The sequence below is a fragment of the Hemitrygon akajei genome, chromosome 1, assembly GCF_048418815.1.
Source record: "Hemitrygon akajei chromosome 1, sHemAka1.3, whole genome shotgun sequence".
NCBI classification, from domain to species: Eukaryota; Metazoa; Chordata; class Chondrichthyes; order Myliobatiformes; family Dasyatidae; genus Hemitrygon; species Hemitrygon akajei.
In genome coordinates this window covers 114,868,650-114,888,313 of record NC_133124.1, presented here as the reverse complement: position 1 = coordinate 114,888,313, position 19,664 = coordinate 114,868,650, and the positions used below count along the sequence as shown (strand labels likewise).

Genomic DNA, 19,664 nt, shown 5'->3' with positions numbered 1-19,664 from the left:
ACTGGAAAGATGAGATGTCAGAGAAAGAGGGTGGGGGAGGGGAGGAAGCAGGACAAGGTGACAGGTGGTAGGGGAAACCAGGAGAGGGGTAAGGGGTGAAGTAAAGAGCTGGGGAGTTGGCTGGTGAAAGAGATAAAGGGCTGGAGAAGGGGGAAATCTGATAGGAGAGGGGAGAAGAACATGGAAGAAAAGGAAGGGGGAAGAGCACCAGAGGGAGGTGATAGGCAGGTGAAGAAATAATGTGAGAGAGGGAATTGGGAATAGGGAATGGTGAAGTGGGGGGGCAATTACTGGAAGTTTGGGAGAAAAATCTTCCCCTCTCATCTTAAACCTCTGCCCTCTAGTTTTTGATTCTCTTTCCCTGGGTGTATTCATCCTTTCTATGCCCCACATGACCTTTTACACCTTTATTAGGTCATCACTCTGTCTCCTACACTCTGACGTATAAAGTCCTAGTGTGCCAAGCCGTTCCCCTCCCTCCTATAATTCAGCCCCTCGAGACCCTGGCAACATCAGAGTATGTGGAATGAGGAAGAGGTAGAGATGGGTACAATTGTAAAATTTAAAAGGCAACGGGACAGGTACATAGATGAAAAGGGTTTAGAAGGATATTGGCTAGCTGCTGGCAAATGGGACCAGCTCAGGCAGGCATTTTGGTTGGCATGAACACGCTGGGATGAAGATTCTTTTTCTGTGTGGTATGTTGCTATAACACTGTTGCATTGATCTGTGGGATTGATCTCCTGTCCAGTAGCAACATCAGAACACACAGTAGTCAAGAGAAACAAACCATATCGAAAACAAGGTTATATTTTGAAGTTTGAGTAGAAACTCCTGTTTGGGGAAATTAATCCAGGTTTGGTACTAGATCAATCCATCCTTTCTGGATATGTCCCAAGCTTAGAGTGGATGGAGATGGACCCTCCAAAGTCTGTAAATATCAGACCACCCTGCCTCAGAGGCGACATCAAAACATTGCATGTCTTATCTTACCAGCAGCACAAACAAGTGCGATGTCACATGTGCTGTTAGTTGAAAGTGTATGCTGGTCTATTAATAGTCTGGGAATGTAAGTAATGTTTTGTGTCTGAGAGCTGATCTAAATACAAGTTTCAAAGCAAGGCTGTCTACTTATTAACAAATCTGGAACATTAATTCAGGGAAATTTTACTGAAACCACCACAGAAAGGCCTTTTCATTCTCCTGCTGTGTTTGCACCTTTGACCACCAGCAAAGAAGGTGTAAAGAGGAAAATTCAATGCTATTAGCCCTGGAAAGGACTCTGGACATCATTAACCCTGGAAGTCAGGTAATTTAATAATCTTCAAGAGATGTGTAAGCATGTCAAAACTCGCTCCGTGTGTCTTTCTTCAAGCTCATAACCTTTTGGTCTTTGCCAATTGGTTTGAAAATAATGTTGACTCACCAATATTATTGGGGAATAGGATTGTTTTATGTAGGAGGTAAGGTTCCTTGACTAATTGTTTCTTCCACATGAGGAGTTGTGTTTGCACTTACATCCATTCCAACGAGTAAAGTGTCCTTCTTCGTTTAAGTTCTGATTTCCCTAGGGAATTAGGGTGCACCTTGTAGTGTTTTGGGAAGGAATAGATTAGGGGGTAAAGAACAGGGTTGAAAATTTGGGCAAATGTTATTTAAATGTGATAATGGTTCCTTCACATTCTACCTCTCCACAGTGCAATCTTGAGTAGTTCCTCTTTGTTGCTGACATTAAGAGGCCTTATTGGGACCTAGTGTCTACGTGGTGTTAGTAAGCTTGGAGGATAAAGGATGAATGAGTCTAATATCATGTCAATTTGACTTCATGCCTGAAAGGCATTAATTTCTGAAGTGTCACTTAGTTACTGGAAAACAGATATAACTGACTTAAATGCCATTACTATTTGGGGTGCCTCTCAGTCAGACGTTCAAGTGAAGGTGTAGAGGGACATGGCCCAAACGTGGACAAATGGGACCAGTTATGATGGGCACCTTGGGTGGTATGGACCAGTTGAATCAAAGGGCCTGTTCTGTGCTGTATGAGTCGACAACTCTATAACCAGGAAATCATTTTACCTCACTGGACAAACAGAAAAATAATTTAGCTCCGGAACTAGGAGATACAATAACCAACCCCATCAAATTGTTCAAATTGTTTCAGGTACACTGGCTGATCAGAAACCAGAACTCTACACGACAAACCAGTTAATTTCTTCCCATAGTTTTGACCACTGTTTCGTTCTCCTCTGGGGCCAATGACAATTAGAAGGTAAATCATTTCAATTATGGAATTGGATGTCCCTGGAAACAATGAAATTTATTGTCCATTCCCAATTACCTCTCAGGTCACATTGGTTGATCTGGGATCACATATCGGCCAGACAAGGTAAAGACAGCAGATGCTCACCTCTGAAGTACATTAGTTTTCTTGATAATCCAGCAACTTCATGGTTGTCACTGCTGAAATTTACTTTGTTTTATTAGTTCAATTTAAATTTACCAACTTCTGTAATGTGATTTAAACTCAATGGTGACAGCCCTGATTGCTAGACCAATAGCTATTGTGCCTCAGTTTCCAGTGTAATAACTTTGCAAGAGAGGTGTATGTTTCTTTTTTGGGGGGTGAGTGTTTCATGCCTCAGTTTCCTTGACAACTGGAGGCTCTCCTGGCATGAACCCATGCTACTAGCACTCAACATGTCCAGATTGGAGCAGAATGTCTAACCTGGACAGGTCTCTCCACAGAGGTTGAAGCTAGTTTTTTGACCCTTCAGGTAACCCTACATCCCTTCCTTTTTCAGCAAAGCCTTGTAAATGTTACTCCTTCAGCCATCTCTCTTTTGAAAATCCACACAGAATATGATTTCATTCTCCTTTCAGGCAAAGTGTTCTAGATTACAACTTAGTGCATGGTGATGACTTAGCACATCCCACAATCTTTTTTTGTTAATTATGTTTTTTCTGTTAATTATCTTTCACAAATAGGCTATAAAATTTAAAGACTCAGCCAACTAAGCCAAACAGCATCAAATATTTGTAAAACAAGTGAAACTCTCTAGACCAGGGGTTCCCAAACTTTGTTATGCCGTGGACCCTTCCCATTAACCAGGTTGGGCACCCCTGCTCAAGAATGTTTTGCTATCCGTAATCAACCCACATCCTTGAACTTTGTTGTTGGTGTGGATTCACTTAGAGAATGTTCACATTATTAATTCTTCCTGAAGCAAGCTGAAAACAAATGGATAAAGTGCGCCATAAAACTTCTGCTCAAAAAGATCTGGGCTATCTTTCATGTCTAATTCTTTTTTTTGTTTTACAGCATGAATGAACCTACAGTTCTTCACAACTCTTTTCAGTTCAAAGAAATGGACCTGTCTCACCAATTATTGAAACAGCTTAATACACTGCGTCGTGAAGAGACCTTGACTGATGTAATTCTCTGTGCTGGGGGGAAAGAACTGCCTTGTCACCGAAGTGTCCTGGCGTCTAGTAGTCCCTACTTCTGGGCTATGTTTTGTCACAACTTCAGAGAAAGTTTCCTCAGGCGGGTCCATCTGTTGGGGATCGATGGGGACATTCTGGCTCTGCTTGTGGATTATGTGTATACAGGGGAGATTACCGTAAATGCGGCAAACGTTTTCTATTTGATGGAAGCGGCTGCCGTTTACCAGTACCCCAAAGTGTTTGAGGCTTGCTCGACATACCTGCAAGGTCAGTTAACCGCTGACAACTGCCTTGGCATGGTGAGGCTTGCGCAGGTGTTCAGCTGCAGGAGTCTGGAGAGGCAGGCGAAGAAAATGGCTCTGGAGCACTTCCTGGAGGTGGCAACCACGGAGGAGCTCCAGGAGCTCTCCTGCACTGAGCTCGCGGGCTACCTCGGGGACGACGAGCTCCGCGCCGAAGAAGAGCAGGTATTTGACACCCTGTCTGCCTGGATCCGTCACGACCCGGAGACCCGGCAGCACCACGCACATGAGCTCCTCGAGAAGGTGCGACTCCAGTATGTGCACCCCACCTACCTCTTCCACTTCATCGCCAACAACCCCTTCATCCAAGGTTCACCTGTTTGCAGGGGCATTTTGGAGTCAGCCCTCAGGTTACTATTTTCTCTGAGCCCTGCAAACAGCCCCAACAGTACACCCTTGGTGCACTTACCACGTAGGTGTGCTTCCCAGGAGTTCCTTGTCACCATTGGAGGTAGGAAGAGCAACCAAGGGACCACGAGAGAGGTTTTCTTGTATAATTATATGGACCAGCAATGGCGCGCCCTCTCAAAGCTTCCTGTACATCTTTATAAAGCTTCTTGCGTTTGCTTACACAGGAACGTGTACGTCCTTGGAGGACTGATCATTAGCAACAAGAAGAGAACTGCGAGTGCAAGAGTTTATAGTTTCTCCTTTAAGATGAACCACTGGCGGACCGAGAAAGACATGCCTTTTCCCTGTTATTCCCATCAGACCCTCGCGCATGTGAATTATATTTTCTCTCTAGGAGGGATCGGGCCCAGTCAGGAGATACTGGACACGTTGCACAGGTATGACAGCGTTTTTGGAATCTGGGAAAGAATGGCTCCCATGCCTGTTGCTGTGCTGCACCCAGCTACCGCGGCTGTCAACCAACGCCTCTACGTTTTTGGTGGGGAAGATGCGGTCCAGAATGCTGCTCGCCTGATACAGGTGTGTCTGTCAGATCTGTTCTCCATTGGTTGATTGTGATCAGAGAAGGGGAGGTGACACAACACAAGTTTAACCATATTTAAATGTAAGGTACATGGATAAGAAGGTTTTCAAGGAACTTGGGTCAAATGTGGGCAAATGGGACTAGCTTTGAGGGAATCTTGGTAGGGACGGAGCAGGGACCTGTTTCTGTGCTGTACGACTCTAAGTCTCTACAATAAGTTGGTGACGCCTTGCGCCATTTGACTATCCCATGGTGTTTAGCCTCCTCCACAAACATGAGGACATCCAAAACTCTGCTGACTACTTGTCCTCATCCCCTCCAAGCCCTAATGATCCCACACGACCATGCACACTGACTCGTACTAGCTCCTAGTTTAGGCCTCAGTTATAAAATTCTTATCATTCTGACAAAAAAAAAACCCTCCACCCCCTCTTACCACCCACAATGGCCCTGAGCTTTCTGCACTCCTCCAATTTTGCAGCTGATTATCCCCAGATTTAGTCACCACTGGCAGCCATGCCTTCACCTGTCAAAGTCCCTAGCTCCGGAATTCCGTCCCTAGACCTCCCCACCTTTCAGTTCAGCCTGCTCTTTGCCAAGCTTTTGGTCACCTGCTTTTAAGTTCCCCTGATGAGGCTCAGTATTAAACTTTGCTAAAGTTTGAGTAAATAGGCCGGGCGAAGTTTGGCCATTCTAAAAGCACAATAGTTGTTCCTGTTATGTTTTTGATCTATTAGAAGTCATTAAACGCACAGAATTCTGGCAGCCTTAAATCCAGCTACTCAATAATGCAGCTAATCAGACAGTACAAAGCAAAAACATCAAAAAGTTTTATGCAAGGTTAGCTCTTGTGAGGTTGAAATTGCTCTATTAATCTGATTTTTTTTGTGCTATAAGCAAGTTAGTGTTCAGGATTGCTGGATGACCACCAGCAAGGATTTAGAACGACTCTGCCAGGATGATTTGGCCTGGATTGAATACAAGTTCTCAGAAGTGGCTAAAGTAGTGGAAAACATTCATTGCCATCTCTCTTAATGATTGTTAGCTTTGAAGATTAATGTCTACCCAGGCTGTTAAACCAAGACACAATCCATTAACTGAACATTAGCAGATAGTGTCATCAAACCCAGAACACGAGAGGGCAGAGTAAAATAATCAATAAATAATGTGATCGTAAATGATTGAGATCAAGCGTCCATGGTGATAAATCCTGAGCAATGTTTCGTTCAGATATTGTGAATAGCCGACAGTTTTCCGGAAAAAAAACTGGTAAATAATTTATCTGCTGTGAATTAAGTGACTCAAACTGCAAATAATTGAAAGGCAACCTCAGCACAATAGAACCATATCCCCATAATACTGCTCACTGATCAAAGGATAACTGAGACTATTACACCCATTCAGCTATGTGATATAGCTCAAGTTGCAGACAGCTCTCCAATATTTCTTGGACTTCCACTGCACACAGAGACCACTCAGCCCACTGTGGCCTTACCAATTAGATCCAATCTCCACAGCCCTGCAGATGCCCCATTTTATGGTATTTCATCCAATTTCCCCCCTGAAACTTCCAGTAAATCTGACTCCTCCACCCTTTCAGGCAGCACATCCCACATTCACTCTCAACATCAACAGTAATGCTTCTCCTCATGCCTTGGGAGTTTTTCCACTTATGCTGCCCTGGTTACTCATCTAGAAACCAAATCTTTATTTAACTTATCGAAATATTTCATAATATTGAGCACCCCAATTAAATTTCACACTGGCCTTCTCTGTTCAAACCTCAACCACAGTCTCTGCACCTTATCAAAGTTCCTCATCCCTTAGATAAATCTCCATTGCACTGCCTCAAGTTCGTAACTCATTGCCAAAATCTGGACACCGATATAATACTGGAAGTTATACAGTAATTCAGCATGAAGAAAGTACCTTTGCCCCAACTTGTTCATGCTGACCAAGATGCCAATCTAAGCTAGACTCATTTTCCCAACTTGGGTCCACATTCCTTACATCTTTCCTGTCCGTGTTCTTGTCCAGATGTCTTTTAGATGTTGTTATTGTACAAGGTCAACCACTTCCTCTGGCACCCCCTCTTCAGCCTCTGCATGAAGAGCAAGCACGCCAACGTCTGCAGATGCTGGAAATCCGAGCAACACACACAAAAAGCCTGAGGAACTCAGTAGGCCAAGCAGCATCTATGGAAAAAAGTAAATGGTCAGCGTTTCAGGCTGAGACCCCTCATCAGTCCTGATGAAGATCCTCGGCCGAAATGTCGACAGCCTGACCTGCTGAGTTCCTCCAGCATTTTGTGTGTGTTGCTCTGCATGAAGAAGTTGCCTCTCAGGTCTTTTCCCCTCTCACCTTAAGTCCATGTCCTTAAATTTCTGATTTCCTTTCCCTGAGGGAAACCTCAGGGTTCAAATGATTTCACCACACTGTAATATCATCCTTATTTTTATTTATTCATTCAGGGGATCAGATGTTGCCAGCAACGCCAGCATTTATTGTCCATCCCTAAGTAGTCCTCAGCAAGGAGACATCCACTTTGATCATCCATATGGATGGGTCAGGAGCACAAGGAGCTGGTGGACAACAGTAAACCAATGGGGTTACAACAATCACAATCATTATTACTAATGCTAGCATTTTAACCAGATTTATTTAATGAATCATCACATTCTCCATCTGCCTATAGGTAACCACTGTAGCAGGAAACAAATGGGCCAAATCATTCTTACAGAAGAACCAAAAGCATGAAATAAAGCTAATTATCAAATTCCCCAGCACTCAAGCTCTTGCCTCTTGACGCACCAAATACCAACCAGATCAGTAACTTAAGCCCAGCGTTTTCAGCTCAGCTGTGTTAGCGTTAGTAATGCACCCCAAGATTCCTCTCACACTGACCTGTCCCACCCACCTCCTCATCTCTCTGTTCATCAAGCATTTCTCCAGATACCCCTTAAATACATATCACCTCAACCCCTCCCAGAGGGAGTGAGCCCCAAATTCCTATCACTCACTGAGTAAAAGTGTTTCTCTTCGATTCCCAACCGGATGTAATTGCGACTCTCTTATATTCGTGACTCCATGTTTTTGTTAGTGGCAGCATTGGCACAGAGATCCTTGCTCGGCCGTACGTGCCAAATGTGTAACCCCCCGACCTCTGGAGCTGTCTGTATGTGGAGACTGCAGATTGTGACTGTGTGGGTCTCATCCCACATCCCACAGGCTTGCGGGTAAATTATCCCTCGCGGGGAGGAAAGTCAGGAGGAAGTTGGTGGGCATGAGGGAGAATGAGCTGCAGAGTTACAGGGAAGTTAAGAGTGGGAGTGGGATGGACAAAATTGTACTTTTAGGAGCCAGCATAGATGCAATTAACCTCTCTCTGGGTCAGATTAACTCTGGGACAATCAAATAATCAATAGGTTTCAATAGGTATATTTAGTGTCAGAGAAATGCATACAATAGACATCCTGAAATTCTTTTCCTTTGCAAGCATCCACAAAAATGGAGGAGTGCCCTGAAGAATAAATGACAATTAAATGTTAGCTCCCCAAAGCTCCCCCTCCCACACACAAGCAGCAGCAAAGCAACGACACCCCCCAAGCCCCACCCCCACACCAGCAAAAAGCATCGACACCCCCCACCGAGCACTCAAGCATGCAGCAAAGCAGCAATAAAGACCCAGACTTGCAGTATCCCAAAGACTACTCGTTCACCTGGTAATTTGACATACCCCAGGCTCGCTCTCTCTCTCTCTCTCTAATAAGGGAAAAAGAGGTGACCCCGTTTCACAGCGAGAGGGGTGACATAACAAAACAACTTGCCGATCTACAGTGTTAAAAGTCTGTTGCGTCACTTTTTCCGAGCTCCGTGCCCAAAGAACTCGGGTCTCCGGGCACACAGCCAGCAGGCAGCTCACGGCTTTCAATATTCCATGTACTCCCACGACACACCAGGAGGCAGCACTGGCCCTGAATCCGCAAAGAACCGAAGTCAGCGTGTAGCTCCAAGTCAGGGTCTTCAAAAAAAATTGAGAGGGAAAGAAAGCGATATCAAAGACAGAAATCGAGCTGTTTCTGAAGATGAAAGCAAAGAAGTCGCCCTTGGGCGCCATCGTCCTCCGAAGCTCCAGTAACCAGCATTTGGGAGTGCAGAAACTGTGCACCGCCACGTGGAGGATTCGGTGTACTTTCAAACAAGGCTAATTACATCTAGAGTACAGAACCATACTCTGCAGGAGCAGGCTCTTCCCCTACAGTGTTGTGCCAAGCTAAGTAAGCTGAGTTCTCCACCCAAAACGTCGACCGTTCATTCAGTTCTGTAGATGCTACCTGACCTGCTGAGTTCCTCCAGCGTTTCGAGTGTGTGTGTTGCTCCAGATTTCCAGCATCTGCAGACTTCCTTGCCTGATTAAACTGAAACCTTCTGGCTGCCACTGGTCCATATCCCTCCATTCTCTGCGTATTCCTGTGCCTATCTGAAAGACTCTTCAACATGAGCTATCACATCTGCCTCTACCACACTGCCACCCCCCCCCCCCCACCCAGCAGCGCATTCCTAGCACTCCGTGTAAAAAAAATTGTCCCACACATCTCTTTCCCGCTCTGTTGGACATTTCAATCCAGGGAAAAAAATACAGGCTGCCTATTCTATCTATGCCTCTCATGATCTTACAAACTTCTGAACCTCCCTGTACGTGGACAACATCACTGTCTTCTGCTCGGATCCAAGGTCGGTTTGCAGATTAATCAGCACCCGTGACCAGCTCGGGTCGGCATCAGCAGCCAGAGTGAGGCCCTGCTCTTCAGCAACTGGCCCGACCGATCCGGAGTCCCCTTCACTGTCAGGTCTGGTTGTGTGAAGCTGCTGGGGATCTGGTGCACGGGGGCCAAGGTGTGCAACAAAAAATCTGACTGGGAAGGTAAAACAAACTTGGGACCATGTGGAGGGCGCTCCTGAACTGGGAAGAACCTGGTCGTCAGGCGCAAGGTGCTCTCAGGGCCACTGAACTTGGTGCAGGTGTGGTCTATCCCTTCCTCCTCCAGCTTGGGAATCACCTGAGCTGTCTTCAGGTTCATCTGCAAATCCAAAATGGAGCGGGTCAGACAGGTCACAAAGCACAAGTGCCTGGACAACAGGGGGAAAACCCTTGTGTGTGACTGCATCAGACTGTGTGTGGAATCTGGTGTTGTGAGGATAGGTCTGGCCCCCTTTCCATACAATGTCCCAATCAGCTAGATGTTGCCGCACTACCTATCCTTCATGGAAAAGTTCTTCTGCCCCAACACCTTTGACCACAAGACCATCAGACAGTGGTCAGCACAGAATATCCTGCAGGCACTGTAGGAGAAGGACTCGATGGACACAGTGGGGTGCTTCCCTGAGCAAACTGTCCAGGCCATCTCCAGAATGCCTCATCACCAGGCCTCACCAGCAAGAAGCAAGCCCTTGCCTGGCTGGTGGTGAGATGGGCCTTCTCACTCAGATTCTTCCTGTATGGCAGAACATCATTCCCAGAGGATGACTGTCGTGAGGAACAGAGAGTAACTCACTTCTTTGCAGACTGTGGGTTTGGGAAAAAAGATGTGCAGAAAGATGAAACAGCCTGCATTCAACACACACGAAATGCTGGAGGAACTCAGCAGGCCAAGCTGCATCTGTGGAAAAATGTACAGTCAATGTTTCAGGCCAAAAGCCCTTAGCAGGACTGGAGAAAAAAAGCTGAGGAGTAGATTTAAAAGGTGGGGAGAGGGGAGAGAGAACTACCAGGTGATGGGTGAAACCTGGAGGAGGAGGGATGAAGTAAAGAGCTGGGAAGTTGATTGGTGAAAGAGACAGAAGGCCATGGAAGAAAGAAAAAGGGGGGAGGAGCACCAAAGGGAGACGATGGGCAGGCAAGGAGATTAAGGTGAGAGAGGGAAAAGGGGATGGGGAATGGTGAACGGGGGGTGGGGCAACACCGGAAGTTTGAGAAATCGATGTTCATACTATCAGGTTGGAGGCTACGCAAACGGAACATAAGGTGTTGTTCCTCCAACCTAAGTGTGATCTCATCACAACAGTGGAGGAGGCCATGGATGGACATATTGGAATGGGAATAGGAAGCAGAATTAAAATGGGTGGCCACTGGGAGTTCTGGGTGACGCAGATCAGCATCTGCAGATTTTCTCTTGTTTGTGCAAGAGCCTGCGTCGCATTTCACCCCAAGCAGATACATGGCAGGGGACTCTCTGACCCCCGGGCTGCTTCCCAGGGCCACACTCGGAGACAAACATCAAGTGCTGCTGGCAGAGCGTCAGCTCGGTGAAAGATGCCCTGTGGTCTGCCTGCGCGTGGAGATGTCTGTGGGAAAGTGCTAGACTAGTGCATTCCGGTCTGCTGGAGCACGTGCTGAGGGGCCCACTGAAGCTTGGTGTAGCTTAGTGGGGAAGGACCACAGTGGAAGGGTTATTCTCCTGCTGGAGAGGGAGGGGTTGGGTTGAGGGAGGAAGCCCCTCAGTTATTATTGTAACAGTATACGACTGGCAGCTGCGTTATTGATGTGTATGAATGTAATAGAACAGTCCAAAAAGCATTGAGTCGGAATTTAAGGAATGAAAAGGCATTTAACAGTTTATTCTTGTAAAGAATTTTTTATTATGAATGAAGCTTATTTTGTTCAAAAAAAAGATAAACCTCTGTCAGGTCTCCCCTCAGCCTCTGCTGCTCCCGAGAAAACAACCCAACTTGGTCTGATCCCTCCATATTACACACGCTCTCTCATCCAGGCAGCATCCTGGTAAACCAAATCCTTCCTGTAATGGGCAACCAGAACTGAATCCAATATTCCAGATGTATTTGGTGAATTACGAGCAGTTCTAAGAAAAGATATGCTGCCATTGAAGAGAGTCTACTGGAGGTTCAGGGGAATGATTTTTGGAATGAAAGGGTTAACGTATGAGGAGCATTTGATGGCTTTAGGCCTATACTCATTGGAGTTTAGAAGAATGGGGGTGTGTGGGGGAATCTCATTGAAACCTATTGAATATTGAAAGGCCTAGATAGAGTGAATATTGAGAGGATGTTTCCTATAGTAGGAGAGTCTAGCACCAAAGGACACGGCCTCAGAACAGGACATCCCTCTACAACAGAGATGAGGAGGAATTTTCTTAGCTTGAGGGTGGAATTCATTGCCATGGATGTCTGTGGAGGCCAAGTCATTGGGTATGTTTAATAGACAATAGACAGTAGGTGCAGGAGTAGGCCATTCGGCCCTTCAAGCCAGCACCACCATTCACTGTGATCATGGCTGATCATACACAATCAGTACCCCGTTCCTGCCCTCTCCCCATATCCCTTGACCCCGCTATCTATAACTCTATCTAACTCTCTCTTGAATGCATCCAGAGACTTGGCCTCCACTGCCTTCTGGGGCCGAGCATTCCACATATCCACCACTCTCTGGGTGAAAAAGTTTTTCTGCATCTCTGTTCTAAATGGCCTACCCCTTATTCTTAAACTGTGGCCTCTAGTTCTGGACTCACCCATCAGCTGGAACATGCTTCCTGCCTCCAGTGTGTCCAATCCCTTAATAATCTTATATGTTTCAATCAGATCCCCTCTCATCCTTCTAAATTCCAGTGTATACAAGCCCAGTCACTCCAATCTTTCGACATACGACAGTCCCGCCATTCCGGGAATTAACCTTGAGAACCTATGCTGCACTCCCTCAATAGCAAGAATGTCCTTCCTCAAATTTGGAGACCAAAACTGCACACAATACTCCAGGTGGGGTCTCACCAGGGCCCTGTACAGCTGCAGAAGGACCTCTTTACTCCTATACTCAATTCCTCTTGTTACAAAAGCCAGCATGCCATTGGCTTTCTTCACTGCCTGCTCTACCTGCATGCTTGCTTTCATTGACTGATGTACAAGCAGAGGTTGATTGGTTCTGGATTAGTAAGGGCATCAAAGGTTATGGGGTGAAGGCAGGAGAATGTGGTTGAGAGGGATGGCCTAATTCTGCTCCTTTGTCTTATGGTGTTATAGCTTAATGGATCCTAACCAGAGTTTTATAAAATTGCAATATATTACAGTCTCTCAAACAATCTTTTCAAAACCCTGTGAAGTTCTCTGAACATCCCCACTCAGATTTCACTTTTCTACGCTGGTCCTTCATATGCTACAACAAGGTTCTGTTCCTGAGAACTGATTGTAACCTAAACAGTTTGCAAGTCAGAAATATATTCAAGTGAAAATATAGGGCACCTCGGTCAGTATGTAGTTAAACCAGGGCATTTAATTCAACTGTTCAAATTTCTCTGCAAGGTGCAGTGATGTATCCATGGATGAAGTTTGCCTGTAGTTTTACAGGAGCCAGCAAATCCATCCCACCGAAATCCCAAATGTGTGTACGGACTGTACATAAGGTGGAGAAGACATGTAGTCAATATTTTCAGATTCTTCACCCTGCTTATAATGTAGCCAGATTCTCTTTATGTGACAGTGGAGTTAAACCTGCAGCAAGATTAGGGCAGAGAGCCTAATTGTAACATTTGTTTTTAATTCTGTAACATGATTCAGGTTTACAATATATCTCGGAACATCTGGTTCAGAATGGAGACAAGAATGGTTAAGAACATCTGTGGCCCTGCAGCTGTGGTTGGGGACAGGATCATTGTCATAGGAGGTAGGTTGCAATCATCATCATCAGGTGCCATGCCCAGTTTGAGCTTTGACTGCCATGGCCCACACACTCCTGTTTCGGGTCAAGTGGATCAGTTCATTAGTATTCATTTCCAGTTCTCTGGCTGCTGTTTCCATCATCATTTGTCTTTGCCTTCCTCTTGCTTTCTTCCCTTCAATCTTTCCCATAAACTAAACTAAACTAGGCATGACAACCTGCCTCAGAGTACTGAAATGTTATGTTTATCCAGTTATGTTATATGGCTCAGAATGTTGGACAATATCTAGTAACATGAGGAAACAAATTGAAGCAGCAGAGATGTGTTTTTTGAGGAGGATGCAAAGGATATCATAGATTAAACGAATATCTAACGAGGATGTCATGAACAGAGCAAGCACAAAAAGAGAAATAATGTATGAGATCATGAAAAGGCAACGTATCTTCATTGGACATGTGATTAGGAAAGAGGAGTTATAATGCACAGTAATTATGGGAAAGATTGAAGGGAAGAAGGCAAGTAGTCAGGGTTATTTGTCCTTAGCAGACACATTGACACACAACTTAATGAGGCCGGTAGGAATGGGTCCCAGGAGATGAATATTTTTCTCCTTTGGTTCTGTGTCTCAGTACTGGTTTATTATTGTCATCTGTACTCAAATACAGTGAAAAGTTTGCCTTGCATACTAAATCCGTGCAGATTAAATCATCACACAGTGCATTGAGCTAGAATAAGGTAAAACAATAACTATGCAGAGGAAGTATAAGAACTAGCAGAAGAGGACTGTGCAGTTAACAATAGAGTGCATGATCACAGCAGTCCATTTTGGGGCCAAGAGCCCATTTTACCATACAAGAGCTCCATTCAAGAGTTGATGACAGTGGGTTAGAAGCTGTCCTTGAGCCTGCAGGCTTTTGTTTCTTCTGCCTGAAAGAAGATGTGAGAAGAGAAGATGTCCAGGGTGGTGGTGTCTTTGATAATTTATTAAGACTGTGGAAAGTATAGACAGAGTCCATGGAGGGGATGCTGGTTCCTGTGATGTGCTGAGCTGTGACCACAACTCACCTGCAGTCTCTTGCAGTCATGTGCGGAGCAGTTGCCTTACCGAGCCACTGTGCACCCAGACAGAATGCTGTCCAATAGTTATCATTGGACCAACATCACTAGAACCGATGAACAGTTCTGGGAGCTTGCTTATTGAAGAATGGCCGCTGCATATTTTACATCAAAACAGACCACACTCCAAAAAGTTCCTCTTTGACTGTGAAGCAATTACCGATATCTAGTAGTGGTGAAATGTGTTATAAAAATGTAAGTTCCTATTTTCTTAACAGTATAAAACACTGAAGTTCAAGGCATTGTTAGTTGCATCTGTGGACTAGGAAACAGTTAATGTTTCATGTTACTGACCTTTTATCAGAACTTGGAAAGACTGTAAATGTCGTTTTGAGTAGAAAAACTGTGAGGATATGATTCACAGTTTAAAATTGTTAAAAGTCTAAGCATAGATTTCTCAAAGAGCACAGAAACAGGCTTTTCCATCCACCATCTCCTGTGCTAACCATCAAGCAGTAATCTTGGTCCATAGCCTCCATTCCTTGGTGATTCAAGTGCTCATAAATTGAACTCACCTCAATGATAGTGGGTCTGAATTTTAGGGAAAGAGAGTTTCCCTGGTTTGACTTGAATCCAACATAAATTACTGATTGAAGTTTTGATTCGGGTTGCTTGAGATAGAAGTAAGCTTTCCTGGTTTGCAAACAAAAAAGGTTAAGAACAAGGGCTTTGAAATTTTGATGCTTAATACAACTGTTTTTGTACACTATACAATTTATTTTCATTTTAAGGTTATTCACACTTTGCAATGCAGGACTTACCAAGCACTCTATGACTTAACAATCCGGTGGATGAACTCAGCGGGACATGTCGCATTGCTTTATGTCTTTGTTCTATGAACTAGCTTCGACTAACATTCCAAGGATTCAAGTTCAAATCCCATCAGGCCAGCTGACAAGTCTGATGTTTTTACACAACCTGATCTGTATGGTTGGCTCTTATACATCCTCACAAGCCACCCTGTTCAGAGGTAATAACAGCTATCAATACAGATAATGCCTACATCTCAAGAAAATGGATTTTAAAAAGCAAATTGCAGTGTTCCTTTTGGATCCTGTGACCCACTCACGCACTGGTACGGTTAGGCATACACCTGGCGTCCCATTGCATTGAAGGCGCTTTCCTGTCCCACCTAAGCATGGGCTGAGACAGGTGCGGTACAACCTTTGAGTGGTTTGTTTCCAGCCCATGAGGGTCCACACATGAGACCCTCATGTTAATAAATAAGTTTATTAACATGCACCACACGGCTGCTAATCCCTCATGCCTCAAAACATCAGGATCAGGTTCATTATCACCAGCCTGTGTCGTGAAATTTGTTAACTTAGCAGCAGCAGTTCAATGCAATGCATAATATAGAAGAAAAAAAGTAAAAATAAATAAATTAATAAATCGATTACAGTTTATGTATATTGAATAGATTAACAATTGTGCAAAAACTGATATAATATAGATGTAAAAAGTGAGGTAGTGTTCATGGGTTCAATGTCCATTTAGGAATCGGATGGCAGAGGGGAAAAAGCTGCTCTTGAGTCACTGAGTGGGTGCCTGAAGACACACAACGTCAGCCCCACTTATCCTTGCACCCATCTAGACCTGCCTTGATCTCTCCATAGAGGACATCCCCACATCTTCAGAGCCATGGACCACACTTGCTCACAATCACCTCTATCTTTCCAATCTAACTGCCACCTGTTCTGCCCTTGCCCCCACCCCCCCCATGACCCCTTAGTCTTCCTGCAGCAGTGAGACCTGGCAACTCGCTGACTATGCCCATTTAATATGTCTTTAACACTGAGACAGGACCTTCCAAACCTCCAGCCTCCACCACAAGTAGGACAAGGGCAGCAAACAATCTGAACACTCCCCTCCAAATCACACACCACTCCTTCATAGTCTCTGGTCTAAATCCTGGAACTTTCCCCCAACAGCATTGTAGGATTGCCTTTACCAACATGACTGCTGTGGTTCAAGAAAGGGTTCGTCACTACCCTCACAAGGGGTAATTAGGAGCAATAATTGCCAGTGCAATCCAGCTCCTTTGTAACAAAGCACCAGAGAAAATGAGACTTCTATTCACTGACTCAGTCCTGATGAAAGCTCCTGAACCTGAAGTGTTACCTCAGATACTCCGCCCACAGATGCTAGCTGGCATTTCCAGAATTTCATGTTTCTATTTCAGATTTCCACCATGTGCGGCGTTTACACCTGAGAATGATGGTTTTGTTGTAAGTCTGCTTGTTACTCTTTCAGGATACACGAGGAGAACGATTGCCTTTGACGCAAAGAGCAGCCAATTTATAAAATGTGCTGATCTGAAAGAGAGGAAGATGCACCACGGAGCCACGGTTGTAAACAATAAAGTGTATGTTACTGGAGGCCGATACATCACTTCTGACCACACCATCGAAGACAGTGATGCCTTTGACTGCTATGACCCAGAGACAGATAGCTGGACATCTAAAGGAAGCCTCCCACACAAGCTCTTTGACCACGGATGTCTAACACTGCAAAGCATTTCCTACAAACCCAACACACTGTAAGTTTTGTAGCAGAGCATCACAGCAACTGTTTCAGGCAGGAGAAGACCATTCCACTTGTCCATGTGTGAATCCCATGTGTTGATATGGGTTTGTCACCTTCCTCCTGAAACCCAATATAACTTCTTCTTCCCCTGACATATCAGGAAGTGAGTTCACTTTCTTACCACACTTCATGCAAAACAATCGATCTCCTTCACTTCTAGCTCTCCCTGTCAATTATCAACTGTCACTACTTAAGTTCGGACCATGGAAGAAAGGATTAATTGGTGAAGAATGTGTTAACTGCTAAGGCTCAACAAGGGTATTACAACACACAGAAAATGCTGGTGGAACTCAGCAGGCCAGGCAGCATCTGTGGAAAAAAGTACAGTCAATGTTTTGGGCCTGCTGAGTTCCTCCAGCATCTTGTGTTTGTTGCTCGTTTTTCCAGCATCTGCAGATTTTCTCTTGTTAAGGGAATTGCATTACAGTTCCTTTGACTGTAAACAGTCATCTGCAATTGGTTTTCTCCTGCCACATGTATTGAGATACAGTGAAAAGCTTTATTTTGCATCCTGCATGCCATTGTCGTGGAGTTTCAGATTTGTGGGTCACTGGGAACTCTTCTGGGGAAGGTATGACTGGGATAGGTTACATGTGAACTCAAGGGGGACCAACATCCTTGCAGGCAAGTTTTCTGGAGCTGTTGGCGTTACGTATTCATATATGTTTTGACCCTTACGGGTTGCTGTCAAGCTTCCCTGTGTGTTATGTACTGAACATAGTGTGAGAGGGCATTCTGAGTAGATGCAAAATAAACAGCAGCACATTTGTACCTCACCTCTCCGTCTCTTGTGTGTGTTATTCACAGCCACCCAGATTCCTAGTACCATCAACATAACAACTGGTGATGAGGTGACAAGTTCTCATGTGATATTTATTTATTTTTTGGCAAGAAAAGTCCATGTGCAACACTGGCAGTGTACTGCTATGTAATGTGGGTGAGCGAAAAGAAACTGGCCACAGGACGTGTGGTGAGCGAAGAATCCGAGGGGAGAGAATGAGAAGGTGATGGTTAAATAAAACAAATAAGAGAGGGAGAGAGAGATGGATAAGACTACCTAACTTTTCTGGAAGGTGATTGTGTTTGAAAATGGTGAGAGTGTTTGGAAGTACGGGGCCATATGACAAAACGACGGAGCAATGGAGTTCATATACTGAAAGGTTTGAATATTTTGCAATGACAAATCAAATTTCAGATGATATTCATGTTCCAGCTTTTCTGACTGTGATGGGTGCAAATGTGTTTAATTTATTACGCAGTCTAGTGCACCCTGCTAAGCCTGGCTGTAAACATTATTCAGATTCAGATTCAGATTCAGTTTATTGTCATTTCGATACCACAAATGCAATGCAGTTAAAAAATGAGACAACTTTCCTCTAGAATGATATCACAAAAGCATATGACAAAACAGACAACACCCGAAAATTCACATAATGTTTGGCAATCCCCAATCCAGAGTCCGGAGAGGCTGCTGCGTATTAATATGGCGCTACCATTTTAGCGCGTTCCCCGGAAAGGAGCTCCAAATCCACCAGACAAACAAGACCAAAAACTAAAGCTACAAGACTTGCACAAAACCACATGGTTACAACAGTGCAAACAATAGCATAATTAATCAAAAAACCAGACCATGGCCACAGTAAAAATACTCCAAAGATGTTAAAAGACTATAAGTTCAAAAGAAACCACCACACAGTTTCCACAAGACCTCAGGGTCCCGATTTGACTCATCGTCCCACGCCGGCGGCAGAAGGGAATACCCCCGCTATGCCATAGTTAAAGGCTTAAAGGACCACTGTTCACCCAAACCTTTGACTATTGCTGAGAGGTTTAGATTTCATGAAAGGAATCAGAGGAAGGTGAATCTATTTCATGGTTTGTGGCGGTGATGAAGCAATTGTCTGAACACTGTGATTTTGGGCAGTTGTTGAATGACACGTTATGTGATAGACTTGTATGTGGTCTGTGTCGTGAGGCAATTCAGAAACGTTTGCTTACAGAAGACAGACTAACATTGCAGAAGCCAATTGAGATTAGAACTGCTAAGGAGATGGCAGATAAAGAAGCAGATCTATTAAGCGCATCTTCTCAAGTTCATAAAGTTTCTACTGACTTTAAGAATAAGACACCTATTAGCAATCATTGTTACTGTTGTGGAATGCTTGGATAAGGATTTAGATTGGCAAAACTGGCAAAAAGGGATACATTGAATGTGCCTATAAAAAAGACACTTAAAAAGAAAAATAACTTTTGGGAAAAAAAGACACATGAGCAAAATGGAACACATTGAAGGTGAACTGAGCGTCTCTCTGTGGTTGAAGAGGCTTTGCATGTTTTATCTGTTTCAGGACTCAAAGATGGCTGTTGGGTGACTCCGCAGTTGGATAGGGCCACAGCGAGGGTGCAGATGGACACGGGTGCTGCAGTATCACTGGAGTCTGGGGCAGTTTACAAGGAGAAATTGCAGAATCTCACATAAGAAGGGTCAAGGTTGGCTTTAAAGACTTATATCAGTGAGGTTGCTCCAGTGAGGGGAATAATACATGTTATAGTAGAGAGTAACAAACAGAGAAAGAAGCTTCCATAGTAGGACAATAATATGGAGGCATCAATGGA

The 19,664-nt window shown here is 44.5% G+C and overlaps 1 protein-coding gene across 1 annotated transcript; it reads left to right on the top strand.

The window, feature by feature from the left end:
- Nucleotides 1-326: 326 nt before the first annotated feature.
- klhl38a (kelch-like family member 38a) lies at nt 327-17,824 on the top strand. The gene is made up of 4 exons (XM_073050444.1): nt 327-1,309; nt 3,320-4,676; nt 13,246-13,351; nt 16,716-17,824. Exons 2-4 carry the CDS (start codon nt 3,321-3,323, stop codon nt 17,003-17,005), a joined length of 1,752 nt encoding a protein of 583 aa, XP_072906545.1. The 5' UTR covers nt 327-1,309; nt 3,320; the 3' UTR covers nt 17,006-17,824.
- Nucleotides 17,825-19,664: the final 1,840 nt, after the last annotated feature.

What these genes read in the sequence shown, in the direction of transcription:
- klhl38a (XM_073050444.1), top strand. Translation starts at nt 3,321, where the DNA reads ATGAATGAACCTACAGTTCTTCACAACTCTTTTCAGTTCAAAGAAATG. An exon ending in ATGCTGCTCGCCTGATACAG is followed by an intron (nt 4,677 to 13,245) that starts GTGTGTCTGTCA and finishes AACATGATTCAG; the next exon opens with GTTTACAATATATCTCGGAA. An exon ending in CAGGATCATTGTCATAGGAG is followed by an intron (nt 13,352 to 16,715) that starts GTAGGTTGCAAT and finishes TTACTCTTTCAG; the next exon opens with GATACACGAGGAGAACGATT.